At 50.0% G+C, this 13,657-nt stretch overlaps 1 protein-coding gene across 1 annotated transcript in view; it reads right to left on the reverse strand.

The window, feature by feature from the left end:
* Positions 1 to 1,652, reverse strand: part of FGFR3 (fibroblast growth factor receptor 3) — a gene marked incomplete at both ends in the record, with an annotated part of 55,052 nt that extends 53,400 nt beyond the window's left edge. Inside the window, one exon of the mRNA XM_082316367.1 lies at positions 1,478 to 1,652. Within this exon, the coding sequence (XP_082172493.1) occupies positions 1,478 to 1,652 (175 nt within the window). The remainder of the gene's footprint in view (positions 1 to 1,477) is intronic.
* Positions 1,653 to 13,657: the final 12,005 nt, after the last annotated feature.

A 13,657-nucleotide genomic window follows, 5' to 3' on the forward strand; every position in this document is an offset into this window, starting at 1 on the left:
GTAAGAGAGCCTGTCCTGAGGACTTCCACCGGTGCCCCTGGAAATCCCAACCCATCACTCAGTTTAAAGACATCACCAGAGGGACACTTCCCTCAGCGCGAACCCCGGGTATGCCACTTGTTACAACACAAACAGCATCCTAAAGCCTTAACGTCCAAAGGTGTCTTAGAGCACGGGAAGGGTTTAGCACCACTTAAACACATCATCAACCCGAAGATGCAGGTGGAAACCCAGGAGACCGCCAAAGCAGCCACTGAGGTTGCTCCCCACCTCCGTGGGTTCAACTGTGCCCGAAGTGACAGTGCCAATACGTATTTCAGCCTGAAATGGAGAGAGCTGGGGACACGTTGGTTCTGCCGCTTCCCACCCCTATGACCAGCCCAGGCTCCTCGCTTCCTCCCGCGCACCGACCTCATCTGCTCTGACCAAGTCGCTGAGATGTTGCCCCATAAATCAATTCTTTTGGCTGTGAAAAATGAGCCAAACGAGTTACACTAAGAATCTGGTGTTTTATTAGGACTTTCTTGAAAACAAAACCAACCCCCGGTGTGATTTATAGCTTTAACCAAAAGGGGTATGAAAGTAATGCCCCCACCCCCCAGCCTCCACGAAGCCCATTTATTCCCCTGTCACTTTTTTGGCAAACAGGCTTCAAACCCTTTCCTGAACAATGGAAACTTTCTGCCGGGTACACGCAATCCCGAAGACGGGGGGCTGCGAGGGGGCTCCTTTCCATTAAAGAGCTTTGAAAAATAAACAGGGACTCAGGTAGCAGCTGAGGCGTATCAGAGAGACACGACATTTCAAAAAAAAAAAAAAAAAAATCAGCTTTTGTCCGACGTGTTAACTTTTTTTCTCTTGCAACTGCAGTGCTGCCACTCGAGGGGAGATCTTTACTGGCTTCCCCGAAACGCTGTTCCCTTCTCAGCACAGCCGCACTTCTTAAGCTGCGATCCAGCGTGTGCGCACCCGGAGCTGTCGCAGCTCCAGTTTTGCTCCCACGATGTGGATATAAATGACCGTTCCTTACTTTTCCCACCCGAACACCCACAGCCGGCGCATTTCTGATGTGCGCTGAAGATGCGCTACAGACCTACGGAGGCATCTTCCCTTCCCCAACGCAGAGAGGGGTCAACCCCCGGGTGTTGCATGGACTGCCACCGCTGGGAGAGGCCTCCTGGGCGACACGGATCGTTTTAAAAGCAGCTTTTCCCCTCCCGGGCACCTCTGCGGCTTGCCCGAGCGGCGGTGAGAGCAGGATCACCCCGGCCCGGCTGCCACCTCCCCGGCCCGGCGCGGTGCCGCGTTTGCAACTCCCGCTCCGAAGCCGGCCCCGGCGGGCTCCGTCCGTCCCCCTTCGAGAGGGGGGGGGGGACCCGTAGCGCTAAACCCGACCCCCGTGGCTGCCGACCCCCCCCCCCCACCTCCCCTCCCGCTCCGCAGCGCGGAGCACATGTGCGCGGCCGCGCAGCCTTACCTGCCGGCTGCCCGCCGCTCCTCTCCGCCGCCGCGCCGCCGCCCCGCCGCCCCGCCGGCATCCCGCCGACGGCCGCCGCCAGGCACAGGCACCAGACGGAGCCCCAGGCCGCCCGCATGCCTCCGGCCCGGCGCCGGGGCAGCGCGGCCGCCGCCGCACCGCCCGCCTCAGACATCCCCCGGCCGCATGCTGCCGCCGCTCACCGCTCCGCTCCGCCGCCGCGCTGCCGGGAGAGGGAGAGAGGCGCTCAGGGGGAGGAGGAACCCCCCCGCCCCTGGTGCCGACACGGGGGAGAAAAAGGACGAAAAACAATAATAAAAAGGGAGAAGAGTACTAAAAAGGGGGAAAAAAGTGGCGGGGGCAGGAAAAAAGCGCAAGGGGACGCGCGCGGCCCGGGCGCGGAGCGGCGGCGGGGCGCCTACCTGCGCAAGCCCCGCGGCCGGCCGCGCACCGCGCATGGAGGGCGGGAGGGAGCGAGCGCGCCCGCGGAGCCGCCGCCGCCGCCCGCCGCCGCGGCGCTCCTGCGTCTGCCGGGCCCGGAGCGGGCGCGGAGCGGGGCGGCCGCGATGTCCCCGCCCGCCGGGCCGGGCCGCCCGCCCCGCCGCCCCGCCCCGCCCCGCCCCGCCCCGCCGCCGCGGGGGGCCGCGCCCGCCGCCCGCTCCGCTCCGCGCCCGGCCCCCGGGGCTGGGCAGGGCGGGGGGGGGGCGGCCGGGAGCCGCTGGGGGCAGGCGGCGGCCCCCGCCGAGTCCCGGGGTGAAGCAGGCGGCCTTTTCCCGTACCGATGGGATCAAAGCTAGCCCCGAACCCCGCGGCGGTGCGCCCGTGCGGCTCCGGAGCGGCACCCTCTGCCGCCAGCGCACCCGTGCATTCCCTTTTTCTGGCCCATTTTCTGAAAAGAGGCGGTGGGAGCGGGCTGAAGGGGGATCCCTGGGGCGGGTGGGACAGAAACTGCACGCAAAGCGTTGGCTCAGCCTGAGGGCTTGCACAGCAAATGGGCAACGCACCTGCTCCCCCGGTACCCCAAAGCCACCAGCATGTAACCTGCTTCGAGCACCCTGACTTCACCCACCAAACACCCAGAATCGCTGTGTTTTATTGATGGGAGTAATCACAGCCTCCACAGGCTCTGCATGTTTGCTGCCGCTGACTGGACTAGCTACTTTAATAAAATCTGATTAAATGTCGCTTGTATCTAGTAACGATTACGATGATCTAGTCACTATCGTAGTTATGGTTTGGGATATTGTGGTCATCTCAGAGACACCCGACACGGCCGAGTTGCCTAAGGGACGCGCATCAGTTATTGCTGACAAGCGATCCGAGCTGCTTCATACAGAGAAGTCACAGCTCTGCTTTAATCCCCGTTGACGTAGCGACTCATTCACCGAAAATAGATGCACATATTATCAGAGCTGAAAATGTTGTGCATAAGGGGCCTAAAAATCCCAACCTGTGGAACAGTCAAGCCGAGGTTGTTTGGGCCAGAGAAAAAGCCGGGGCAGTGCGGAGGTTTGGCTTCCAGCGAGGGCGTACGGCGGGGATGGCTCGCGGCCGCTGCGGAGGGCTCGGACTTCGTGCTGTTGTCGCTGCGACCGGGATCCGTCTTGACACCTTTATCAGGCACAGAGACTCTGACATCTCAATACTGTCGCATTGTGTGGGGAAGCATTGAGACGGGGCTGCGGCGAGGAAATCCTACATGTCAGCGGAGACCCTCGCCAGTGACACCATCGGTTTCAATGAAAACAATGGGGGGAAAAGCAGACATATAAATAAAATGTGGTTATTTCACCGTCACTGAGATGGCTTGGCAGCCTGTCAAACTGCACGATGTTTGCTCTCGCAACTGCTGTGCTGGAGGTGCCAGAAAATCGATGAAAATAAAACCAACAACAGCAGCATAATTATAACACTGCATGGGGAGCTGTTGCCGTCGTCATTTTGAAGCTGACTTTTTGCAAAAGCAGGGCCAAATTCTGATGTCATGTAAAGTCAGCGGGGTAAGAGCAGCACCCGTTATTGTTACTGTTATGATCCCCATTTTCCAAGGGGAGAGCAGCAAAGGAGGACCAGGAGCTTTCCTAAGCCCACAGCTAAAATAGAAACGTAGGTGAGAATTCAGGGCAGTTTCTCACGCCGTGACTGCGTTTCCGAAGTGCCACAGTGGCTGTTCCTCCGTGTCAGGGGAAGGCAGATGCTTTCGTGATGCTCCTGGAGCGGGGTAATAGGATGGAAACGGCCGATCCGAACCCGGGGACATTTAAGGCTGCTGGGAGATGTAAAGGTCTGCATCTCAGATCAAGTCAGCTCAGCTCTTTAATGGTTTTGAACTGTTTTTCATTTGGAGGAAAACTAAAAGCTTATAACATTTGGAAGCCCTTTACAACAGGAAATCAAAGGGGTATTGAGATAGTCCTGTAAGAAGGACTTCAAGGTTCGCAGTTTTCCCTAGAGTGGGATATTTTTAGGTTTCCCGTTTATTAACCTCTGGTGCAGCACACTCACGTGGGGCCAGGGAGCACAGATCCGATTAAGCGCAGATTTTCTGATCCTGCTTCGTCACTGCGGTGGCCACCGTAACAGAGCCCGAGATGTAGTGCTGTGCAGCAAAAACTACGGCTCTGGACTGTGTCTCAGCCACTTTCTTACTATAAAAAATTCCATGTACATAGACTAGTAAAGCCTGCACAACACAATTGCATTTATTTTAGTACTAATATGCCATAAGCCACATATTAGCCCCAAAGTTTTCCTTCCCCCTCAAGCTAGGAGCGTGCACTCCCCTTCATGCAGGGATACTCTTGCTGCCAATGTGTTTGTTCTCCTTTTACCCTTTATAAACATTCCCTTCCCAGAACTTTGCATTTGTTTATCCTCTTAATATCCAGAGCTGTCAGTGATGAAAATCAAACCCCTTTCGGCAGCTCAGGGATGGTGAGTGGCTGCCCTTTTCCGAGCAAGCAGCTGAAATACAACATGGTCAGCGGTGCTGTCAGCGTCCAAGCCTGTCACTGTCACACTCCCATGGCACCTCCATCTGCCCGGACCCCGCCGGGGGCTCGGCCACCGAGACCAGCTGTGCTGGGAAGAGATCTGGGGGGGCCTTGCAGGCCCTGGGGGCATTGGCGCGGCTAAAACCCCTCTCTCCCTTCACACCTCTCCAAAGCCCTGCCTGGAAGGGAGGCTGCTAAACTCTGTCTCTGAAAGTGCAACCTGTTGATAGTCTTAAAATAAGTTAAATGCAGGCTGCTGTCAGCAAAATCGGCTCCACGCGTGAATGCTTTGAGCAGACCCTTCTGCCTCTCCATCCAGCAGATGGGGATGGGACAGGCTGTGAGATGCCTGTCCGAAAGCCCTTGAGGCCGAGGTTCCTTGTGAGTCACCCTTGGTGACATTGCTAGAGTGCGATGAGATGGGGTACGGTGGCACGAGCCGCTTCCCTTCCCCCTGCAATCTCTCCCGTGCGCTGTTGCAAGCCACTCGCCTGCACATCTGAGCTGTCGCATTTAGCAAATGCTGAGCTGACGCAGTGCTGGGCTCAATAAGGATCTTGCAAGCACGGTACTGGGGACTGGTACCCCCGTACATCCCCGTCAGTGGATCCTCGCAGAACTTGCTTCCTTAGCGGGCAGAAAGTGATTCCTGAATCAATACTGAGTTGGAGCAAAGCGATGAAGTAGGAGAAACTTTGGTGCAAGTTTTAATATGCTCACTAAGTTTGATCAGAGATGCGGTCACATGAGTCTCTGAATAGTATCGGGTTAGGGACACACAATAAATATTGCCAAATATTTCTTATCAGAACTGGGGCTTGTTAGCTGACTTGTGAGCCAGACTGAGTGTGGCAGCCCCACAGTGCTGTAACGAGCTGTTCCCGCAGCCCGATGGGATGTTACGAGCTGACGTGAGGCTGAATTGAAATATTGGTTGAGAGATCAGTGTCAGTGTGCGTGAGTAGAAGCCCAAGCTGCCCACCCTTTTGCATCCAGGGGTTAAATAGCGTCAGTGGATGCAGACACTGGGGTACGTTTTCCAGAGCTCATGTCACTATCCATTTATATCAATAAGGTGCATTGGAATGGCTAAACCGTTTTTTATTAGCTAGCCAGCCCAAAGGACTGCGATTCCAGGCAGGTTTATTGAATTTCAAGCCGATAGTCGTTGTTGCTAAGATTAAAGACCCTGATTGTCAGGGTAAACACTGCGAGAGGTTAAGCCACCCTGTGAAGGCGCGCTCTGTGCCTGCACCCTCTGCGAGCTGGTTGCAACACAACCTTGTTCTGTGGGATTTGTTTCCCACCGAACAGCGTGGATGGATGAGGAATAGAGGGCTCTGCAACGGGCGAGTTTTTTTGGTTTGAAGTGAAATAAGAAGGAACGAGTGAGCTGGAGAGACACACCGAGTCTCTTCTGCAAGAGCTGCATACGGGGAGGTGCTGGCAGAGGTAAAATAATTTGGCAGCCTGGAGAGCAAAGCAGAGGATTGGAGGATGTGGAGGGGAAAAAAAAGAAAAACCTTGGAGAGAGCCTGTGGAGGGTGTGAGAAGCAAAGATTTAAAATCAGACCTTGAAATAATGCTGACTCAGCACAGCTGCTGCGTGTTCAGCCAGGGGACTGCGCCGGGGTCATGAGCGGCTCTTGGAGGTGCCATTGACCGCCAGCGCAGGCTGGGTGTTCCCTGTCCTTGGAGTAAACCAAAACAGCGCTCTGGAGCCTGGAGAGGAAAAGACAGAGATCACTTCTGCCTGCCAGACCTACTCGTGCCATCACCACGCAGGACATTTCAAGCAAATGGGCTGGAGCGTTGCACTTGCGGGTGTAGCAGGATGCCTTACTTTGGGGGGTGTTTGAAACAAAGCCACACCCTGTTTAATTCCCCACCCGCCTGTGCAGACTGATGCCTGTGAGGAGAAACCACACGCTGCCAAGATGAGCTTCTGGGAGCCCAATGGCCATACTTAAAGTCTTCTCTCCTGGATGGCAGCACCAAAGGGCACCGGCTGCCTGCCGCTGCCCGTCCACCCCAGCTGCCCACCCGCAGCAGGGGGGTACAGAAACACCCCTCGTCTCCAGCCCTTCAGAGATGTCACGTGTCCGGCTCTTCCCCAAGTCCTGGCCCCGCTGTATGCCCTGGTGGCCACATCCCTACCCTCCTTTCTCCAGCGGCTTTTACCCTGCACTGTCCTACTCCGAGGCAGGGAGAGGGATGAGAAGTGAGCAGCATGGGAGCTTGCAGAATAAACAGCCACATCCTAAAATAAATACAAGCTGAGGGCTTTCATCTATTAGGGACGGCAGAATTTTAGTCAATATTAGGGCATTGTTACTACGACTTTCAGGCAAGCTCTTTCTCAGTGGCACGTTGTCTTACTTCAGGGGAAGGCTTGAACATGGGGACAAATCAGCCATTCTTAATTCTGCTCTAATACAGCCTGTGTGCTCCCGCAAGACAGTGCTGACACAGTGCTGCGTCTGACTCCAGCCCAGCCACATCTAGAGCCTGATTTGTATGCCTATCTCCTCACAATTCCTGTAGTAGTTTTATTTTTCCAAAGAGCATGGTGCAAGCTCTGCTCTGGGTATATTCCGCTGCAGAGATAGGGTGGGTGGATCAGATACATGGCAGTGTATTAAATATACAGGACATATTACAAATTGGATGGCTCTATAGGTTTTACTGGCCTTTGAAATAAGAAGCAACATGCACACGCATTCCAGATCTGATGTGCACGTCCAGCAGCTTTGCAGTGGAAAAGCAGTTGAGGGTCTCAGGATACTTTACAAACAGAGATAACTCTGTAGGGGATAGTTAAGTGTTATTATCCCCATGGTATGATCAGTCACTCCAAAGCCCAGGAAGGTGAACTGCCTTCCCAAATACCAACTCCTGGTTTGCCACTTGTCTTGTGGGACCGCGTCCAGCTCTGTCATGATAAAGTGATAACTACCTCAGGGATCTTGTACTTTTGCAGAAATGTGATTCCCCTCACGCAGCGTGCTGGATGTCCAGATCAAACATCATGAAGAATGCAACCTGTGGTCAGGGAGGTTTGGCCTCCGTCAGCCCTGAAAGGCCTCTGCGTAGTAATTGTGGCATAAATCATTTCATTCATCATTACGAGGAAAACATTTGTGGTGTGGAAAGCAGCAGTTACATAAGAAATTGGATAGGAGGCAGGTAGATATTGACTTTAAGACGTTGCGTGGAGCCAATGCCTTTAATCAACAAGGGAAATGTCTGAATGTTAATAGAACTAACAATGAAACCGGAGTCGTGTTTTGACAAGTATTTCCAAACATTCCAGGAACACTGTGATGCTCTAGCAGCCGCTTTCCTAGGGAGGGAATTGATTGCTCAAGTTATAGTGCAGTTTGCAATGTTGCAAACAGCCTTGCCAGTGCCTGCCGAGCTGGGATGCTGCGGTGGGCAGGGGCAGGCGGTGGTCCATGGTGGCACCGGGGCAGATGGGCAAATGAATGTTTTGAATAAATGAGAGTGCTTTCTTCCTAAACTGGATAAACATCCTGCTGGCTTCTTAGAAGAGAAGTGAAACCAATGCTGGGAGCTCTTCCTAGGACAGAAATTATCTTTTTTATTGTCCTTTTATATGAAGAAATTGCTCATGATGCATTTTTCCAGAACTTGGTGACATTCCCCCTCCTCTGCTGCATTTTGCCCCAGTTTTTTTGCGTGTACTTTTAACACAGGTCACCTCTATCTGTTCTGGAAGAAAACCCCGAGTCATTTAAAATGTGACCGGAAAGGTGCTGGGGGACAGCCGTATTGTTGAGAATCAGCCCTGCAAGGCCTGCATGGCTTTGCCATGCTTTTCACAGCTAATTTTGCTTTAGGTCAATAGATCAGATGAATCATTAATAAGCATTTGGAAACACTGGATGCCAGGTACTGCTGATCTTGAGTACCTTGTAAAAGATTCACTGACCGGTCAAAGGTTTTTATTTATAGAGAAGACCCAAGGTTTACCCCCAGATTTGCCATTAACTGTGTGACTCTGGAAACTCCCCACCCTATTTGAGCATCTCCTGCCTCTGCAACGCTTCGTCACCCATGTCTACTTAGGTTGAAAAACCCACATAACTTCAAGTGAAGTTAGCAAAGCACCTGAACTGGGAACCTGATGAACCTGGGCTGTCCTGATGGTCAATGGAGAGCGCTAGATGCCTCCAAAATATGACTTTTTGAACTTAAACTGCTTCTGATGGTGCCTGTCATTCTACACTGATAATGGAGGGACCCTGGATGCTCAGCTGCTGAAGGGGGGGGAGTTTTCACCCCATTTTAGCAGCCTGAAGTGTTGCTTTCTGTGGGTGGAGGGGGGCTTCAAGGCTTCGCTGTGGGGCTGTAAAGAGAAACAGCATCCCCCTTGGCCCACGGGCACTGGCTGGAAGTGCTGGAGGTGGTCCAAGGTGGGAGACCTATGATCACTGGAGGCTTCATTTCTCCAAACCACCATCTGGCTTGAGGGCAGGGCCTGCACCCTCCGTTTCACACACAGCGGTATTTCACATTTGTGCATCACCTTTAAATCCGAAAGATCACAATTTCTTTGCAAATTCTATTCAAATATGTCTTCAGTACTAGTGAGAGGTAAACAGATACTTCTGAAGGCGTTTTTTACAGCGTAATTCCAGTCTTCCTTAAAAAAATGCAGCCAGAATAGCCAGTGGTTTTCAGTCAGTCGTTTTCAATCATCTTCTTCATTTGCAGACATCCACATTTTTTCCAGCAGATCTTCAGCCCCTTGTATAGTTAAATTGAAGCCTACTGACAATGGGCTTATTTTTCTTGTTAAGTTTTGTAGACCATTCAGAAGTCAGTGTACCCCGGAGACCCACAGACTACAGTGAAACCGACTGGAAACTACTATATACTTATTCTTCTGTAACTAAACATGATTTTTTTTTGCCATATATTTATACAGACTGTCTACTTCAGTCTCTATAGTGTCTGGAATCTGTGGACCTGCTAGTTAGAGGTTTGGTCCAGGCTGAATCTAAATATTATTTAGGTATTTTCTATTACTTAGTGATATCCCTATGTGGAGTGTAACTACAACAACAACTGGGAACTAACATTAATGGACAAAATCAAGTTACTCCTCTTAATCATTAGTTTCTGAACTTGAGGCAATGAGGGGAGAAAAGAGTTTAAATGAATCAGGAAAATAGCAATAATTGCCAAAAGGCTTAATATAGTTTACCCAGAAATTGCTTCTTAATTGCTTCTTAATTGCTCATGGTGGGCTCACGGGAGGCAGCGTGCAAACAGTGCAGATCTTATGAACCTCCCTAGCCTGGCGCTGGAGAGCAAACCTCATGTTCTGGGAGGAAAGGCGTACAAAGCTGGGCGCTTCAGAAACAGCAGCAAGCAGGCGGCTGCAGTATCCACTCTGGTTCATACAAGCCACTTGATTGTAACAGCTAATTTGTGTCCTTGTGACAGCAAATCTGTGTCCTTCTCTAAAATTCAGGCATAGTATTAATCATACGCCATGGTAAGACAAAAGGGTTGCGTATTGCCAGGAATATATTAGCTCCTCTTTCAATTGAGAACACAAGTAGGAACTTGGTTGAAAAGGGCATATTTTCTCTGTGGCTGTTGATGCCTCAAACCATACAAATATGAAAATATTTGTAATAGTTTGTATCTTACTACACAGTGGAAGGGGGATAATCCACTGTCAGGCTGATTACTCTGCAGACAGCTGTGCAGCTAGACAGCAAGGAATCTCTGTACATGTAAAAAGTATACCAAAATCAAACGATCTGAACTTTGAAAATATATTCCTTTCTGCAGCTGACAATGCTAAAGTTGACCTGGGAGCCAGACAGCACTCTGTCTGCAAACCAACAGAAAATTAAAACCACTATTTGCTTCCAGCCAACTGACTGGCTCATAGGGTAATAAGAAAGACAACGACATTACAGAAAAGTTATCATTTTTTCTTGAAGGCTGTGTGACAAATTTCCAGTCACTTCTTTGCCAAAATAGTTTCATAAATACTGGAGACACTTGATTTTATCCACCCTGAATTCATAGAAATGTTGAAGCATGTTCTCACAGGTAGCCACAGTTAATCTGTGTAATCTTGAAATGGCTTCCAGCTTTTAGAAGTTTACATTAAGTGAAGATTATCCAATTATAGTTTTCTTTAAAGATAAGAAAGATAAGGTTGATGGAGAAACATGCTAGGTGACTAAAGCATGCTACTTATATTTCATAAAGTTTTTTCACGATATGCCGTGAGGCGGTTCTAAAATTAAAACACTGATTTTGACTACGCAGAAGTGTATGACATAACACAGTAATTGAGGCATAAACACAACAAATGATGGCAATCGTTGGTCATAAATATTACTGCTATCTAAAGCACATCGTGGCACTATGGATTTCATCCAGCGTTATATACATCAGCTTTCGAAATGCCTCACTTCATAATTTGATTTCAGCCAATAAATTACCCGTGTCCTGACTCAGCCACATGAAAATACATGTTGACTTTTGAGGAAATTGTAAGCATTACTGGAAGGTCTGAAGTCTGACAAATGGCTGGTTATGGATCATTTTGCAGGAGGAATATTGTGTTCAGAGAAATGAGGAGAGCATTCGTGAGCTTGGTGTTAGGAAATGGACTCGTGCTAAGTTTAAATTCTAGTCCTCTTAGTCTCTTACAATGTGTGAAATATATTTGCTTCTACCTCACTGCAGCTTTGAAAAATATTCCTTTTGTAAGCAGGCTTGAACAGATTTAAGAAACCTGGTGAATATTGGTCCTGATAAGGCCAAGCATTAAGTTAATACCCATTTCAATTGTATCAGTAAAACGTTTCATGGAATGATTTGAAAAATAAATTTTAGTGTAATGTGTCAAACTGGTAATAAACACAACTTCAAATAAGATGTTGTGGCTTATGGTAATGAACCACCTAGCTAAAAGCAAAAGAAAAGTCTACCTGGAAGTGAAACCACAGGATATACCTAAAGGAAATGGTGTTTCACTTGGGGATACTTAAACACTGGAACATCATTTCCATCCACGGAGGGCTGTCCCTGCAGCTGGGTGTACCTGCTCTGCCACGTCCCGGAGGAAAGCTGCCTGGATGCTGCCCTGAGCCCACCCTGCTCTGGGAACTGTATGGGCAACTGCTGTAAATACATGAATTACACTAAGCAAACAACATGGCCACATCACCAATAGCTCAACTAGTTGTAAATGGCAGTTGAAGGCCATAATTTCAGTCCAACATTGGTCTAAAAGGCAACAAATAATAATTTGCCATCTGGATTCCTTGCTCTTGCCTCTCCTTTTCTTCCAGGTTTGTGGCTTCCCTTTCCAATCAACGTCAAATTGAGGAGACTGTTTCAATTAGCGACCTCGTGCTGGTGTCAGACTGTGTGCTTTGCAGGCGGTTGAAGAGTCTTTGTGTTCTTTGAGAAACGGCTACCTTGTTGTTTGCATCCAGGGAGCCTCAGCGATGGCCGGTGCCCGTTGAGCAGAGCCAGGGCAATCCCACCTCCAGCCAGTCCCCGGCTGCCGGCGGGCACCGAAATGCTAACCATATGCTCGGGCCTGCGAGTGAGTAAGGAAAATTCCCCAAATCAAACAGTCTCTTGCAGCGCTTTTAACATTGTGAGTGTTTATTTTTTTGCTTGATGATGTTGGAAAACTTTAAAAGATCTGTGAATTTAACTGAATGGGGTCAGTGAAATTTTAGGGGCGAAATTCATTCTGCCAAACGACTGTGACACTTATTTGGGAAAAAAGGAGCGAGGTTTGGACTCTAACTGTTTCCCTCTGGAGAAAGACTGAAAAATGTAATTTTTCCTTTGGTTATTGTGTGCAATAATCACTTGTCCTTATTCCAGCTCCTTTTATTCTGTTGCACTCAGTCTTTTTCTCAGCCTGTATTTGAAATGCCTCAACTTCACCTGGTGTTTGCAATGACCCACGTGAAAGGCAATAAAAAGCTTGTGCCATTGTCACGCCTGCAGACTTATCTTTATTTAAATAAAGCCTCTGTGTTTTGGGAGCTGGCTGTGCTCTGCCACCATGGGTCACCACAGGCAAATCCAAGTTAGAAGACATGATGTTGGTTGGGGAAAAACAATGCTGCTGGGCATTCCCTGCCCCATGGCAGCAGGGAGCGCAGGGACATCTCGAGGACTGTTATGAGAGAGGATCTGGGGTAAGAGGTGTGGGACATCCATGCTGAGGTCTGCAGGAGAAGCAGGTGGCCTCTAAAAAGGGGAGGTCTTGCCTTGCCAAAATCATCTGGTGTTACTTTTTGGGTACTGGCTTTGGTACTTGCTGTTTTCTGTGTTTCCCATCTTGGTCTGTATTATAATTTTTACTTCCTGAGCATGCTAAAACCTTAAAGGGAAAGCCTGAGCACTGCAGCTCTGTGAATAAGCGATGAAAGCTAACCCTCCTCGTCCTCAAAGCTGCACGTATGGCCCTTTCACTCGGGCAGAAAATACCGGTGGGCTCCAGGCAATTTGGACCAGAATTGGTGGAAAGTTAGTTTTCACTTCTCACCTCTTCATATTCACAATGAGTTTAGAAATTCCCTGCACCAACTCTATTTTTAATTCCAGATGAAAGAAGTTGCAGACGGAGGAACTGAGCCGAGGGTGAGTTTCTCAGAAATGAGAGAAGGTGCAAGAAAACAGGGGTAAGCTGAGTGGGCAGATGGAGTGAGGGTCTCTGCTTACATATGCCTTACAGGGATCATTTCCACCCACCAACGCAATGCTGTACCTCGACGGTGCAATGTGCCGAGGGAGTACCAGAGCTTAGCAGAAAGGCAAGGATTGTGTGCAGAGTCAGTGCAAACGTCAGGAGAAAACAGTGCAGGCATCAAACTGCTATGGTGCAACACCTCCATCCTGGGCTGGAGCCAGCACGCGTGTTTGATGCTTCGAGGTCTTGCAAAGCAGCCAGCAGTCGCCTCTGCATCAGGTGCCCTTTGCCCACAGATCTTCTTTGTGAAGAGAAGAGGAGGGTTCAAACACTGTCAGTCTCTGCCTCGCTGCTATGACTTCCTCGGGATGCTGTGAATCTTCTAAGCGAGGAGAGGGTTTGGTCTTATTTGTTTGCGGTTATTTTTCTCCGCAGCCATTCTTCAGGATTTTGTTAGCATTGCAAATTCCCATTTCA

Source organism: Platalea leucorodia (assembly GCF_965183815.1).
Source record: "Platalea leucorodia genome assembly, chromosome: 6".
In the NCBI taxonomy this organism is placed as follows: Eukaryota; Metazoa; Chordata; class Aves; order Pelecaniformes; family Threskiornithidae; genus Platalea; species Platalea leucorodia.